Below are 15,948 nucleotides of genomic sequence, written 5' to 3'. Positions count from 1 at the left end.
TTCATATAAGAATGCTTCTGGGTTGCTTCTTAGAAAGTAGTAACATGGTCATATTGGAACTAATAGTGACTAAAAAATTATACAGGTCTGCTTTCAAAGGGGGAAAAAGTGACATAAAGACAATTTCCACCCAAAAGAGAAAAAATAATGTGCAGAATCTTATACTCAGAAGAAGTTTATTCCTGACTGATCCAATAGACTAACAACAATCTGGGTTCTTCCCTGTATTTCACAGCTGGGCGTCATCCCATAAACACAAGCTCCATACAGCTTCCTTTTTAATAGTTACATGGGTAAAAATATTTAAATAGATACATTAAAAAGGTTACTTGATCTTGTAAACATGATGCAAGCTAGGTATTTGTTAAGATTATTTAGCTCACTAAGAGAGGTATGATTTTAGAGTTATAATTTCCGATTATTTTTTTATTTCTATAAATCCAAGAGGCATATTGCAGAAATACACAAGCAATCTGATTGCTCAGTCATAAATTGCTTGAAGATTTTGGAGAGAAAGGGAAATGAAAATTTTATCAAGAAGAATTCAGATTGTCACGGCTCACTGAGAAGAAAAAAAAAAGGATCATGAACTAGTGGTATTTTAAGTAGCTGTTATAGTTGGTTTTTTACAAGTACTGAAGACGAAATATCTAAACAAAGGATTTGGGTGAGGGAGGAAAATAAATAAGTAAATAAATAAAAGTGGCATTGCCAGCTTGTGTTCCTTGTCCCCAAAAAGAAGACTCAAGCCTATCTGCCAAGCCATCACTGCTTTATACACATTTCCCTTCTCTAGCCTCTCTTTTTATACCAGTGTTTTCAGCCAGAATACTCAACAACGGCTATACAGCAGTGCTGAGCCATAACAGGAATTTCAGATTTGGCAGTATAAGGAGAAGTGAAAAACAGATGCTGAAGATGAACTGAAGATACAGAGCAATATAAAGAACATCAGAAATATGGAAATGCAACTGAAACTTTTAGAAAGAGAGAAAAGGAAATCCCAGTACAAACGACCAATCTATACTTAAAATGTACTTCGGAGACAAAAGGAAATTTTACAAACAAATACACTTGAGAACTGGCTAATAGTTTTAGCTGAAGAATAGTACAGCGTACTTTTTAATATATTCCATAATTAGGGTTCCACAAATAAGGCAGTAAATGTCCCATGGACATTAAGTTGTGAGGAAAGACGCAGGATGAAGAAAAACAATGGAGAAGAAAAACAATGGAGAAGAAAAAGAGTACAAGACTTCAGGTGGATGCCTTTGGTATGTAAGGACACACTCCGACAAAAGTACATATAGAAGTTTACACACAGAGGCACTCGAGGACAGAGCAAGTCTGGCTTTGATTATACAGGACGAGCAGAGAAAACAAACTATTTTATGAAGAACATTTGCATAGTGAAACAAACATCCAGCTCATCTGTTAATCCAAAAATAGTAATTTAAAAATAACCACTGACACCCACAATCTATTGTGAGTGTTTGCCAATTTGAAGCATAAATCAAAATAAAATCAAATAAAATACTGATCAGAAATGAGGTGTATTAGATCTGTAACATATGCAGGCTTCAGTGGCTTAGCATTTCCTAAGCCTGGATGACAGCGTTATTTGTTTATGCACAGTATTATGGAAGAGTCATCTACTGAAGGTCAAATCTAGGCAGATGTGCAAGGATTCAGAATAAATAACCAAGAACCCAGCTTTTAATGTAACTTTTTCTGCCATACTAAAGAAAGTTATCTCAGCAAAGATCCTCTTTCACTTCAGTGCCAGATATGCAATGAATCCTTTTCGCCTCACCGCCTTGTAGTGGCTGTGGCTGACGTTTGTAGTGCACCACAGCAGTTGTTACTGTGTTCAGTTTTGGGCCCCTCACTACAGGAAAGACACTGAGGTGCAGGAGTGTGTCCAGAGAAGGGCAATGAAGCTGGTGAAGGCTCTAGAGCACAAGTCTTATGAGAAGCAGGTGAGAGAGCTGGGGTTGTTTGGCCTGGAGAAAAGGAGGCTGAGGGAAGACCTTATCGCTTTTTACAACTACCGGAAAGGAGGTTGTAGAGAGGTCGGAGTTGACCTCTTCTCCCAAGTAACAAGTGATAGGTCAAGAGGAAATGGCCTCAAGTTGCACCGGGGGAGGTTTAGACTTGGTATTAGGAAAAATTTCTTCACCAAAAGGGTTATCAAACATTGCAACAGGCTGCCCAGGGACGTGGTGGAATCATCATCCCTGGAGGTATTTAAAAGATGGGTAGATGTGGTGCTTAGGGACATAGTCTAGTGGTGGTTTTGGCAGTGTTAGGTTGATGGTTGGACTCAATGATCTTGAAGGTCCCTTCCAACCTAGATGATTCTATGACAAAACATAAAGACCAAACACAGAATTTGCACTAGTTGCATAAACCATTGATATATTTAGTAGAGAAGCACAGATTTAGATAAGGGCTACATATAAGACAAATTTTTAGCCTAAATACCTCAAATACGTTTAACACATACTATAAAGGGTTTAGAATATGTAGCTTCTACTATGTAGGTTTAGAATAGGGTTCCATATAACATAAGGTTTTGTAACAGCTTAAAAAACAAATAACTAACAAACCTCCAGCTGTTGTGCTACTGAACTTGTGCAGAAGTTGTTACAGTCTGTTGAGAAGAGATCATTAGCGTGCATGTAACCAACCAGTCAAAGTCCAAGGATCATCACCAGGCAGAAGTTAATCAGGCCCGTCAACGACGAGAAAGTTCAGGAGGCGTGAATTTCCTCCCTCTCCTGCACACAGAGGTGCTTTTTGCCTCCCACCTCACTTGTGTTTGAAAGGGAGGCAGAAGATAAACCTGTCTGAACTGACGTACCAGGGGGCTCTGTAGGTCTGGCTCTGAGCAGTTTACTGGGAAGCCCGAAGCAAACACAGCCAACCAAGGAAGCGCACCTGTGTACGTCCCGCTCTGGGGAAAAGATGTACCCATAAATACAGATCAAGCAGACAACAGTGGGAGACGCTGACTGTCAAGGAGGGAATCAGGCAAAGAACCACAACACGACACCAACACACACACACATGTGAAATTCTCCTTGTTTCCCTTTTGCGTGCTAGGTGGTGCTGGGGTTTATCCGCAGCATGAAGAAAGCTGATGTGTCCTTGCCAATACACAGCTATACCGCCCAGGTGTACCTTTCAATATTCTTCCCCAGGCAGTGCAAAGAATTGCGGAGATCTGCCTGGAGTCAGATACTGGAGGCCAGAGTCACTCCAGGAGAGCATCTCCTACAGCAACCACACACCTGTCTTCAAAGCACAACCACTCCTCGGGAGAGGGTGCAAAACAGCGAGTCACTTGTAGCAGGTATTACTCTTGTTTCTCGGTATGCTGACATCACGTTTGAGAACAGGTAAGAATATGAGTACAAAGCGGCAGGAAAATTTACCCTTTCAGAGTAGCAGATGTCCTTTGGCCCTTACCCTATGTATGACAGCCCTAAAAGAAATGAAGGACTTCAGGAAAAGTGATTAGCGACATACTAACTGACCAAAAACCAGCCAGTTCTGAGGTGCATGAATGTATTTCTATATGTATTCTAGTGCGTAAAACATATATCTACTTAAATTTCCTAATTTAAACTGCAGAACCAAGTATCTCATGTCAACTTTTACCTAGCTGGAAAGACAAAAATTGTGCAGCAGTTGTAATAGTCCTATGACAAAGATGGTTTCAACATAACTTTTTATATGCTGTAGTCACCAAAAAGCAGTTGTTTTACCTCTTAATATTAAGCAATGCCCAAGGTATCCCAGTGGGAGTGTTGAAAGCAGGTAGTAATTTCTCTCCAAGCTCCACTGCCTTTTTTCGGAAAACCTGGAAGTTAAGAAGAAACAAAGTGTTGGAAAATGCAGTGTTATCCCACTAAATTAATTTAGATAATATCGTTATTGTGCATATAGTGTCTCATCTCAGCACAATGAAGTGTCCTTCAGAGTGACGTCGAAGGAACGAAGTAGCACAACCCATTTTCCATCACCCACAGTGACATGAGAGAACTCACACAGCAGGATCATGCGATGACGATGCCCAGATGACCTGCATCTGGCACGACTGGCGTCAAGCCAGAGACATCAGCGTGGCCAGATGCACTCCGGTGTGCGCAGAGCTGCCTGTGCACTCCTCGCCGTGCCTGCCAGGTGCTCTGGGGTCAGGGATGGAGACCATCATCCGGGCGCTGCTGGATCCAGGCTGGCTGGCAGGCAGCTCCCTGCCCCAAGGGACACCTCCTCCCCAAGTGGTGGGGGTGTGGCCACAGAAACACAGCCTTTGCTCTGCGTGAGGTTTATTATTGGTGGCCCAGCGTGCCTTGGGAAAACAGGCTGGATCACCGTGTGCCTGCCCTTCTGCCAATATGCTGCATGGCCAATATGCACAATCTGCAGCAAAATCAATCCCCTCCCCTCCCGTTCTCCAAAACAAAACAACAAAATAAAAAAGAAAAATTGTACTTTTGCAGCACCACAGTCTTATAGACTCAGCTGGCTTATACCCAAATGGGTATCAATGCCATGATTAATCAAAAAATTGGAATATAAAACTACAGATAACAGACTTAAATGGTCTTTAGTGTCTAAAGAGTTTCAGATTTTATCTTAAAAACAAGAAGGGGAAAGACCTCAATTGCTTAACATGTGTCCACAAGAATGGACAAACAATTTAACATCAGGAAGATTTACGTGCGGAGTAATAGTTACAAAGCTAGAAGGATTTTGCTGTCCTTCAAGTGCCAGCTCAACCCAGGTTACATTAACCTGACTTTTCGAGCACTGACTGCTCTAATAAGAGAGTTTTTAATTAGAAGCAATATTGTTCCAACTTAAATATAGAAACCTATTTAGAGATTTCAATATGTGGATGTTCAAGGCCTATTTACTTGGAATTACACTGGGATTCTGCACAACACTGAAAGGGATTATCCCAGGTGTAGTAGCCAAAATAGCAAAGTCACCTTCATCGTTCTCTCTTTCTAATAATGGCTCCCTTCAATTCATTTTTTTTCCCCCTCAGGCATATTTATGATGAATTTTTATTTATTTATGTATTAGAAATAAACTCATACGTCTGATCCATCCTGCGGTGTAACCAAGTACAGTACAGCAAATTTTCAGAGAAGGAAAAAAAATGCATATGTGTTTACGTGAATACATAAATAAAGACATTTGCTGGTCAAAACAAGGTAGCGAAGAAATTTCTTCCCACACAAGCAAAATACAATTTATAAAATCCCCACTTTCTAAAAGCCACTTTGAGGAACGGTTTTTATTATTGAAAGATATGTGATCAGGAGAGAATATGAAACTCTGGGATAATCACGTTACCACAAAGAAGCTCCAGATTACCCCACAGTCTCTTTGTATGACACAGATCTCAAGATTTCTCTGACAACAGCCCAAGATTTAGAATTACAGTACAAGATATTTTGAGGGAGGTTAAGTAATTTGAAGTCAAGTTATAGCTGGAGTGAGAAAATGTTTTTGAGTGGATTGCAAGTGAGTGCTGGGAGAATCTTGAAGCAAGGCAACAGGGAAAATAATTTGCTTGGAAATCCCTTCATAATCAACGTTATTTCTGACTTTCTGGTTTACTGGTTGTGTATCAATTTTGTGTACCAATTGCTGAGAACTGGTTATGGATTTTTGGTCTTCATCCAGTACATAATTCAGTCTCCCCAAGGGTTAAAACCTTGAGGGACACTGAGAAACAGTTGGTGCAGAACATAATTATCTCTTAATAGACTTCCTTGAGAGGAGCAAGTGGCAGTAACCCCACCAGGAGCTCTCGTCACACTACGCAGCCACGTTTTTCCACTTTGGTCTGCTGAACCCAAACCTATGCTTTGCTCTTTCAGCCTGTCCCAACATATAGTGCGATCAACTCACCCGCTTACCTTAGCACCTCTGCCCTGAAACACTGACGTACAAACAGGAGAGAGGTTACAATGACCCTCACAAGCAATGGGCGCACAGGGACCCCAAATTTCTGTAGAAGCTTCTGCTGTGCAGTGTAAAAGCCTATCTTTTGCCACATGTAAAAGGGGGTAGATATTTTATGTTATGAAATGTGGCTAAAGGTGCCATATGTACTCAAGGACATCTCCCTTTCAAAAAGCACATACATATTTAAGCAAGGCTCAATAACTGCTGTACCTTACAGGCTGTGTTAATCCTTCATCATTAAAAAGATTACGTGCAAGCTCAGAAAGAGGTCTTTTACAATATTTGTTTTTGGACAAAAAAGTAACATTTTAGTGTCTTAATTAAGATTTTGATGTACAGCAATAATGTTTTGCTTTCAAATATTTCTACCAACTCACATATTTTTTTAAATTCTATTGTATTTCTTTTATAAATTAACAACCTGCTTTCTTTCAAAATAAAATTGCCTACTTTATGGAAATGAAGTAAAAAATAATGGTTATGAAAAAACAAACACATCCGATACAAAGCAGTACGGAAATACTGTTCCATATACAGATACGGAAGGAAAATGTAATTCACTTCTGGCAAGGATAGTGCTCTCAACACCAACATCAGAACACACAGCAAAGCCAGGCGTTCTAACTTCTTTCTTGTCCAAAATACACCTCTGCCAATGTAGTAAACAATTTTCCTAGTAGGCAACTAGGAACAGAGAATTTAAAAGAAAAAATATTTTCAAACCATCGTACAATTTTAGAACAAGTCTTGAGGTGAAGATGCACTTCTTGTTTACAAGAGAATTTCAACAGATTATTATTAATGCATGCTAGTGATTTTCCTTCCCCTTCCAAAGTTTTTTAAAAAAAAAAAAATCAACTATGGACATTATCCAATTTTATCTCTAGGGCTAATTTAACATGGCTGAACAACTGACTGCTAAATCACTATCTATTAAGTAGAACAGCATCGGCAAGAATGACAAGAATAAAACACTGAATGACTGAACACAATAAATAGCAACTTCACTCAGCAAAATTATGCTCTGAAAGCAAGGGTGAAAGGGTGAAGATTAACAAAGGAACCACTTTATTTTTCAATTTGCAGCTTTAACAGTTAAAAAATAACATTAGGAAAAGCAGGGGTTGTGATCATTGCGCACACTGTCTGCAATGCTCAGCGTATTTTTCTTTTGCAGAAACTTCTAATGTTGGACAAGAAATAAATATTGTAGAGGGTAAGATATTTGTTCAGATAATAGAAGCAAAGAAACAATAGAAACTTTTACTTAATATCTCTATTGCTGACATGAATTTCAACTTTTTGCCAAGCCCTAATCTCTCCCCACTATCACTCAGCAAAGTCATTTTTTGGTAAGCACAAAGTATGACAGCCATTACTGAGATGCACAGAGTAAAGGCAGAAATGACAGAGCACAAAACCGAGACACATTATATATAATAAAGGAAAAGATCCACAGCAGAACTTCCCATCCCAGTGGTTATCTTGAGAGGCTCGGGGACTTTTCCTGGCCTCTCTTTATGGATGCTCAGCCAGCAGTAATGAAGCCTTACTCGCACGAAGTACTCCGACTGGATCACACCAGGCAGAAGCTGTCACAGTCCCATGCCTGCACCCACCCTTCACTCCACATTAGTTCTCATGTTAGTTCTAAAAGTCTACAAACTACTCCCAAGACCTCCATGACTTGCTCCGCTGCTGTATCATATCTAGACTGCAAACTTTTTAAGGAAGAGGGGCTGTGGAGTTATTTACCTGACATATCACCTGTCCCTTCATCAGATGATGCAATGACTAAGCCACACTGTCATCCATCCCTTCTTTTAAATTGAGGATTCAGAGGAAAGTACTATAGCTACCTCTAAAAAGCAACCAAACCACTAAAAATGGTACTAATATTTAACTCAGATAGAATAATTTTCTTCGTTGTAGTGTAGTATCTAATTGAAGCACTGTGATTCAGGAAAGAAAATGGTAATTGAAACCAGTCAGAAATACATGATCGGTGTGTAACTCTACCAAGTTAGGTAGGATATTAAATGCTTTCTCAAACATTTCTCTCAAACCTAATTTTTACCAGAAGACAGATACTGGATGTGAGATAATCCTTCTTTTTAAACTCAAAGTATTATTAATGTTTTTTAAAAGGCTTAGGTAAGATCTCTAACAAACTAGTATGATACTGATTCTCACTGTTGGAAGGTCCTGTATAAATAGGACTCCTCTGTGAAATAAGTACACGGACTCCTTCACACTCTGCAGTCCTACTGATAATTAAAATTAGCACTACAGCAAATTAGACACTTACTATAGTCGTATAATAGATTATACAGAAGACAGAGTTACTACATTTTCTATGGAGATCTCTGTTTATATTAGTAGGCTATGAATTGTTAGTTAAAATTAGCTCAATACTCAGTAAAGCAGCACCTTCACTGTCCTTTGAGTTACCAGTCTCAAGTGCCTTACAAACACAAAAGTCACTCCAACCACCACCATTACACCAAGCCAGCAATTCTTCGAAGAACATCTTGAGTAACCTGTAATACGTAACCAAGAAATCCACCTCACTGCTGCGCACGCTCGGCTTTCCTGTTACTCTGTCGATTCCACAGGCAACACACATACCAATCCAAGGAGCAAAACGCTATTTTTCTCACTCCATTCAGTATTCTTAATTATTTTTTTTCAATCCGTGTAAGTATTTGTGGTCTTCGTAAGAGAGAACAAACTAAGGGAATGTCTCCTACCACACAACCACTGCACAAGCTGCTAGGAGGCGTGCTCTTGCACAGCACCGTACCTATGCACACTGTGATTCCCAATACCAAAAGTCATTCAATCTGTACCTTTCACTCTAGTAGGACTGCTAGCACTGTCACTGAAAAGGGTAAGGAAAGTAACCACATTTACCTATACAGTACTTCCATTGGCAGATTTCCCACAGTAATTTTTTTTCTAATAAAAATTTCCTTAATTCAGCGAAGCACTACTAGAAAAACAGTTTGGGTATGGGTTTTTTTTTAGGTTCTGCTTACTTTGTGCCCCTGATGCAATGTAGAGGTTTTGGATGTGAATTAGGATACAGAGACGGATGAAAAAGAAGTTGTGAATTTAATGAACCAAGTTTCCAAGTACCCACTTAATTTAAAGCAGCTACTCGCATTTCTCTACACAACCTTGTGGCATGCAGACATCAAAAGTGTGTTTCGTCATTATTTTTTTTAAATGGCTTTAGAGAAGAAGTCTTTTTCTTCTAAAAGACATTGTTAAAAGAGGTCATACACCCAGAACTGTGTTGCTCGTGTTAGAAGACCGAGTCCTACAATCAATCAGATTTTGCAGACTCTTGTGCCCATGATCAAATCTCATTAGGGAAAACAGTGTTCCCACAGAGAAATGAGGATCTGCCTGCAAAGAAGCAACTGCAGAGCTAAGACCAGAGCTATCATCTGGTAAGCACTGGCTTTCATTATAGTGCAAGAATGTTATCTCCTCTGGATAAACAAAAATGTTTCCTCTGGCTTGAATGACAAACCCCTTTGAAAATGTTAGACTACCTCATAATAGATTTAATTGCTGTTGCTAATCAGGAAGAAAAGAAAACACAGGAAACAAAGAAATATCTTAGAATTGCGTATGACGCATGTCTAATCAGAAAAGACCATAACGTGGTACAATATAATAAATTAAAGAACAGCCAGAATTCTGCCTTAAGAAGTCCTCCAGACGAGGGAATTCAGAAGTTAAATTTTAACACTGGAGGAAACAATCCTATTTTTTACTTTTTTTTTTTTTTCAATTGACAAAGACATTTTCTCCACATTTCTAATACTGTCAAATTAAGCATTTTTCATTTTTGGTTTTTATTTACAGATAGAAACTGACAAGCCACTAAGTAAGATTTATTGCTTGCTTTCCTGTACCTGACTGCCTTTCCCAGTAGGGTAAGGAATTAATATTTCAGTGCAAAAGCAGAAAACGAGAGCAGAAAAATGAACAGGGACAGGCCACTTTGCTGCTCTTCAGAACACAGTAGAAATCCTTTCAGTGTAACAAATGTTGATTTAGGTTTAAAGTGATCTGCTAACAAAAGGGAACTTCCTTAGAAGAACTTGTTCCAATACCTTCTTCCCTGAAAGACAATACAATATTTCTGCTATGCTTCCGTTTGTTTTATTTTTACAATGAAAGATTAGAAACGCTACAAAAATTGTGGTGTTCCATCCAAAATACCAGAATACTTGAAATACCACAAGCTGAATTCTTCTACTATCTCCAATACCAAATGACACAACACTTCAGTATCATATTATTTGAAACCATTTCCTATAACATGTTTTCAGCGCTCATGACACCTGGATAAGTTACCCAGCTGCTGGCACTAATTTAGCAGCAATTATTGGTTTCACAGTTACTGTCATCTTGACACTAGCAGGTGGTTTTGAGTTTAATTTCAGTTAGTCCTCACTTACTCCTGACTGAGATAAGTCAGTTACGAATCATCTGTTCTATCAGGTGAGGAGACAGTTAATAACATTTCTGGAAACAAGCACTGCAATAATGTCTTGTCAGTGTGGTAACCAGTCCTGACAGAAGGAACCCAATGGACTTAATTTAGGATCTTCACAGCTCTAGTAGTATTTATTGTACATCTAGATCCAGAAGTGCCAAGAGCATGTTTTGAGCATTTTTCCCAGAAAACAGCCTGGGTCCAAGGGCAACTTGCTAGCTCTGGGCAAGCCCTGCTCCCGCTAGACCTGAGCAGAGCACTTGTGAAATGCCACATCAACACATGAACCCACCTCCAGCCCAGGGCTGCACCCAACCTCATGGCTTCCTACTGGGATACAGAAGAGGACAGTGCATGAAAAACAAGCGGCTCCACTTGAGGCTACACCTACAGGGGTCAAAGACAAGCCAGAGCTAATCAGCCTGATTACATACGCCGACACCTGAGTCAGCATCATGATCTTCAGCACTGTGAGTTCTGGGAAGGCTTTCTGGTTTGCAGGCATAGCGTTGGACCCAAAGCACCTGTGCCCGTCTGTATCACTTTGTTCAGAGCTAATAGGCCTCCCTCCAGTCCCCAGGACCAGAGGGTCACTGATGGCCGAGCGGAGCAGGCTTGGCTCTTCTGGGGTTGCACCAACCTGGAGCTCAGAAGCTTGGCTGGATGTGGGAAATTTCCCTACAGAGGCAAGGGGGTGCTTCTGCACTAAACACCCTGAAGTATCCAACGTTGCCTGAGCCAAACCCACCAGTGGGGCATCCCAGGCGTAGTCAGCCTGGACAGTGAAGAGCTGACGATGTGCTGGAAATTTAAATCCACACTGTTTCCATAAAAGCACATAAAAGTGAAGGCAAAAACCTGTGCTTTAGCTCCTTTACAAAGCGTGGTTTGTTACACCTTCACACGAGAATATTGACTGGACAGAGCAGCATTTTATTTTATGGAGAATTTAAACAAGTCACCTCCTCCCTGGAGATTAGCAAAACGCAACTGGCCGGGTTTCTATCCCATCGGGATACCGGCAGAGGGAGCACAAGTTAAGCTGTTAACAAAGGACAGCCCAGGGGCATCTTGGAGTTAGGAGTTGTCAGAAATCCCAGGAAAAGGACTAAATTTAAACAAAACTTAGTTTGGTAAATAATCGCAGATGCTCCCCTCTCATTATAATTCTCAAAGCAGCACTAGTTTTCGTAGAAATCTCTCCCTCACACATATAAACAATATCACAGCTGTATAAAGCCGGAGGAACGTTTAATTTAAAAATAATGACAATCTGCAGCCATTCCCACAATCCTGCTCAGCATCTACTGTCATCCGGCGCTGGGCTGGAACGTGTTAAAAGACAAACGGTTTTCAGTGAAGAGAGAGAGCCTGGAAAATATAGATCCTGTAGTAAAAAGGGGAGTTTCTCTCCCAACCTAAGGCTGAAAGAGCCACGGGGTAGCATTTATAGTGAGCTTTTCAGCACGGACATCCAAAGCTTATATTGCACACATCGGTGAGAGCAGCACGTCAGCGCGCTCAGACCTTGCGAAAGCTCTTGGCACCCAAGATGACGGTGGTGATTCAGGAAGGTGCACATAAATTTCCTCTTTTTTTTTTTTTTTTAAATCATGACTGTAGAAGTACACAAATAACCTTACTGTAGAGATTCAGGCAGCTTTTGATATCTGCGTGCCACAACTCTATCTCACCTGCAAACTGCTAGAGCAGTACGTGGCTTTTTTAAAACTTGAGGAAATAACAAACACGGGTAGGCTTTTAGATTTGTACTGCCATTTACAGAATAATCCAGTACGCTGGTCACCAGCTCATAGAAGCAAGTCCACTTTAAAAAGATGCTTATTACAAAAATTAGATTACATTTTTGAAAAAAACAAAACAAAAACAACAAAACCAACCCAATCGTAAATTAAAAAATCCTTTCTTTTATTCAATTAGTCTTTTTTGTTATGGTTTCACTGATGGCAAGAAAATTAATTTTATTTTCTAGCTGATTATTGTACCAAAGAAATCACATAGTACCATGAAGAGTCCCTCCCTGTAGAAAAGACTGTAGGGAACTTAATCAAATGGAAGTAACTGGATTAGTGAGAGATTTCCAGATTTAATCCAAATGTACGTAGCAACAAGCACAAAACCCCTCAAGTTATCAGCAGTAGCTAACACGTGTAATTACTTCAGTTGTTTTTGAACTAAAGAATTTCTAAATTGATATATTGTGTTTGAAAATCTTATTTTTGGAAGGTCAGTAATAAATGGTACAAACTGGCAGAAAGAAGGCAAGGCATAAACCAAAGAAATATTAATGTACAGTAACTTATACACATCTGACTTGCACTTTAAAATTGGAATGAAGGAAGGGATTGCTGAATAACTGCATAATTAAAAAAATCATAAAGGAAGGCTTTGTTCCAGTTATATTTAGTTATTTCCTTTTGCCCTATTCATGTGTATTTAAGACTGCTTGCACAGACATAAACTACAAGAACTATTTAACAGGAAGAACTTTTAAACTGCAAGAAAAAAAGTAGCTGCTAATTTATCTACTAATGTCAAGAAAGCATTAGTTTTTTTAAAGCTTATGTATACTTGCCCAATTAAAAGCTTAGCTACAAGCCATTAGTAGCCGGAAAGCTCACGAACCAACCATTTAATAATCTCTCTGTTGCGATAATTCAAGAAAAGGTGGTGATGTAGTAAAGAAACTTCAGCGATTGCCTGTTATAAAAGGAATTTGCTAGGTATAAAAGCCTTTGAGAATTCCTCACCCCAAACTCAGGGCAGCCTTAATTTTTCCAGAGGTGTGATGCAGAGCATGCCCAGCGAGTGATGGGTTGGATTTGCTGCAGAGGTGCAGATCGACTGTGCGCTGGCAGCTGGCTCCCGAGGCCCAAACCACAGCTGACAAGGCTCGCGCCTACAAAAGCTGCGCTCAAATTGTAAGACTGTGAAATGACACACCACCCCAAATAAATAAGTAAGTAAATTAGGAAACAGCTCAGTGTCAGTAAATCGGTGTCAAAGATTTGAGATGCCAGTCTTGCGTCCTGTCAGCAATAGAGAGCCTGGAATCCCAGGTCTCCAGTCAAATAAAGCATGTGTTTCTAGCAAGGGCAGATGGCAAGCTAGCAGGCATTAAAACTGTCAGCAGCCCGGGACGGCGGATTGAGCCCACACCTAAGAGCAAGTGGAAGTTTTAAATCTCTGTTTTTACCCGATATCCACATAACCGGAACAGGATGTTATCCCATTATATATGTATCAACACTATGATATGTCCTGCCCTGAACAACAGGCAGCCCTGTAAAAGGCACCATAAAATGGCACATCTAAAATATGAACAGACACTATCACTAAAAAACTCCTTCCCAAGAAAACCCCTCCCATCCCCAACAAACCAAATGCCCCTAAAACCTGCACAAGTCTGATATTCAAACGCTTGGGTGCTGGTCAGAGACACTGTAGTCCCAAAAGCAACTCGTAGACTAACACCAGGCAAGGATGTCACGAGCACAAAGCATGTCACATATTTAGCACTCTGGTCTTCTACAGTTGAGGAGGTTGATACATTTATTTGAAAATATATTGGTCATAAGTAAATACGAATGGAATTAAAAATATGGCATATACAATGGAAACTCATTATTTTGTGAAGCGATACAGAAAACATCTGGATGTCATCTTAGAGGTTTGTGTTTTTCCTGATTAAGGAAACAGCTGCCTTAGTAAAATTACTCATATCCACCAGTAATGAAGAGTATCTTTTAGCACAATTCCTCTGTTAAGCCACAAGCATCTGCTTCCTAATTTTCTTTTTATTTAATCTTGTGTACCCAGCCCAAGTGCTGTAACAACAAATTTAAATAGCTGCCTCATTTTACGTCTTGCAAGCTATCGTATCTAAACAAAGAATAGCACTTTGCATATGAAACTCTCCTTTCAAGCAGGTGACCGTTGAGAGGTGATTTGCAGCACCATCTGTGTGAAAGCAGGGGGTGGGGTGGAGGACCCTAATAAACTTTGCATGGTGAATCAATAATTACATAGTTAATGTAGCATAAAGTGCTAACAGAAGATTCATTCCTGGCCTTGTAAATTCAACTGTATCTTTTAATTCCGATATCATTAAGTGATTTAGAGCGATGCCTTCACTCTAAAGTTCACTCCTAGTCCACGACGGTAAGCACAGAAAAGGGTAAAATCACTCTGCATAGGTAAAGGGTATTCTATTTGCTTTTTAACGTTAACTCAACAGAAAAAGGAGAGCTGTTTGTTTCAGCCAGTGTTATGTGATACTTGTAAGTTTGTTCCAGCTGTCAATGGAAAGAGTTTTAAATCATGCTTATCAAATACACAAGTATAACAGTGTGAACAGGATATCCAGGTATGCCTACTTTAATCATTCTTCTGATCATTATTTTTTGTCTAACTTCATTTGCTGACTTTAATATTTTACTCCAACATCAGAATACTAGCTTAATGAAACAAGTCTCAGCAGAGAGAATCAAGAGGGTCCTAGGCTCAGGATCTCCCATATTCTGCCATCTTCCTTGAACAAACCACGAGCTTATGGGAACCTGCAGAGCAAACCTGGTCACCTTGCCAAGCCAATGGAAAAAAAAAAAACCACAAACCAAACTACTCTGTCCTCTTGCTCTGGTCCCCCTCAAAAGGGTGGTCTTCCTGAATCACCACATATGCTCAATCTGACACCATCACAGGTATTTTAAGTCAGGTATTTATATCTCTCACAGACAAGTCCTCAAACGGTTAAAATTTATACTGACAATGTCCTCAGTCCAGGTAGCACAGAGTAGCTCTCCTCCAGCCAGCTGAGGATTTGCTCCTTCTGGAGAGAGTTATTCCTATGGCTGTAGAGCAATTGCCGTGGGTCTGCAGTGGTAGTGCCATGCCCTGAGAAAGGAAAGTTTTCCTTTTCCCTGCTGTTTTCACACAAAGTGCTCCAGACAGCCAAGGGGCTGTGTTTTCATGAAGCTGTGAGTGAAAACTCACAGAGTTACAGAATGGTTGAGGTTGGAAAGTACCTCTGGAGCTCATCTGGTCCAACCAGCCTGGCTCAAGCAGGGCCGCCTAGAGCCAGTTGCCCAGGATGTGTTTAGATGGCTTTTGAATATCTCCAAGGATGGAGACTCCACAACTGCTCTGGACAACCTGTGCCGTGCTCAGTCACCCTCACAGTAAAAACGTGTTTCCTCATGTTCAGAGGGAACCTCCTACATTTCAGTTTCTGCTGAAAGTTTTATATAAATGTTACACATATATTGTGGCACAGCATTAGGGCATGTACAGGGCAGTGTCATAGTATAGTCCTAAGTGAATTTTGTCCAAGCTATAGCTTCAGTAGACACTGGAAACTACTTATCAACATGAATCCCCTCTTGTAATGTAGCAGTGTCTTCCTTTAGAAAGAAGCAAGAAGTAAA

At 40.1% G+C, this 15,948-nt stretch overlaps 1 protein-coding gene across 1 annotated transcript in view; it reads right to left on the bottom strand.

Annotated features, from left to right (window-relative positions):
• The window catches only part of MAN1A1 (mannosidase alpha class 1A member 1), a 153,862-nt gene that overhangs the window by 61,630 nt on the left and 76,284 nt on the right, over positions 1-15,948 (bottom strand). The window contains exon 5 of the mRNA XM_063329703.1: positions 3,771-3,865. Coding sequence (XP_063185773.1) covers positions 3,771-3,865 — 95 coding nt within the window. The remainder of the gene's footprint in view (positions 1-3,770; positions 3,866-15,948) is intronic.

Source organism: Chroicocephalus ridibundus, chromosome 3 (genome assembly GCF_963924245.1).
Source record: "Chroicocephalus ridibundus chromosome 3, bChrRid1.1, whole genome shotgun sequence".
Lineage (NCBI taxonomy): Eukaryota > Metazoa > Chordata > Aves > Charadriiformes > Laridae > Chroicocephalus > Chroicocephalus ridibundus.
Note: the sequence above shows the minus strand (reverse complement) of the source record. Positions and strands in the feature narration are given on the sequence as shown.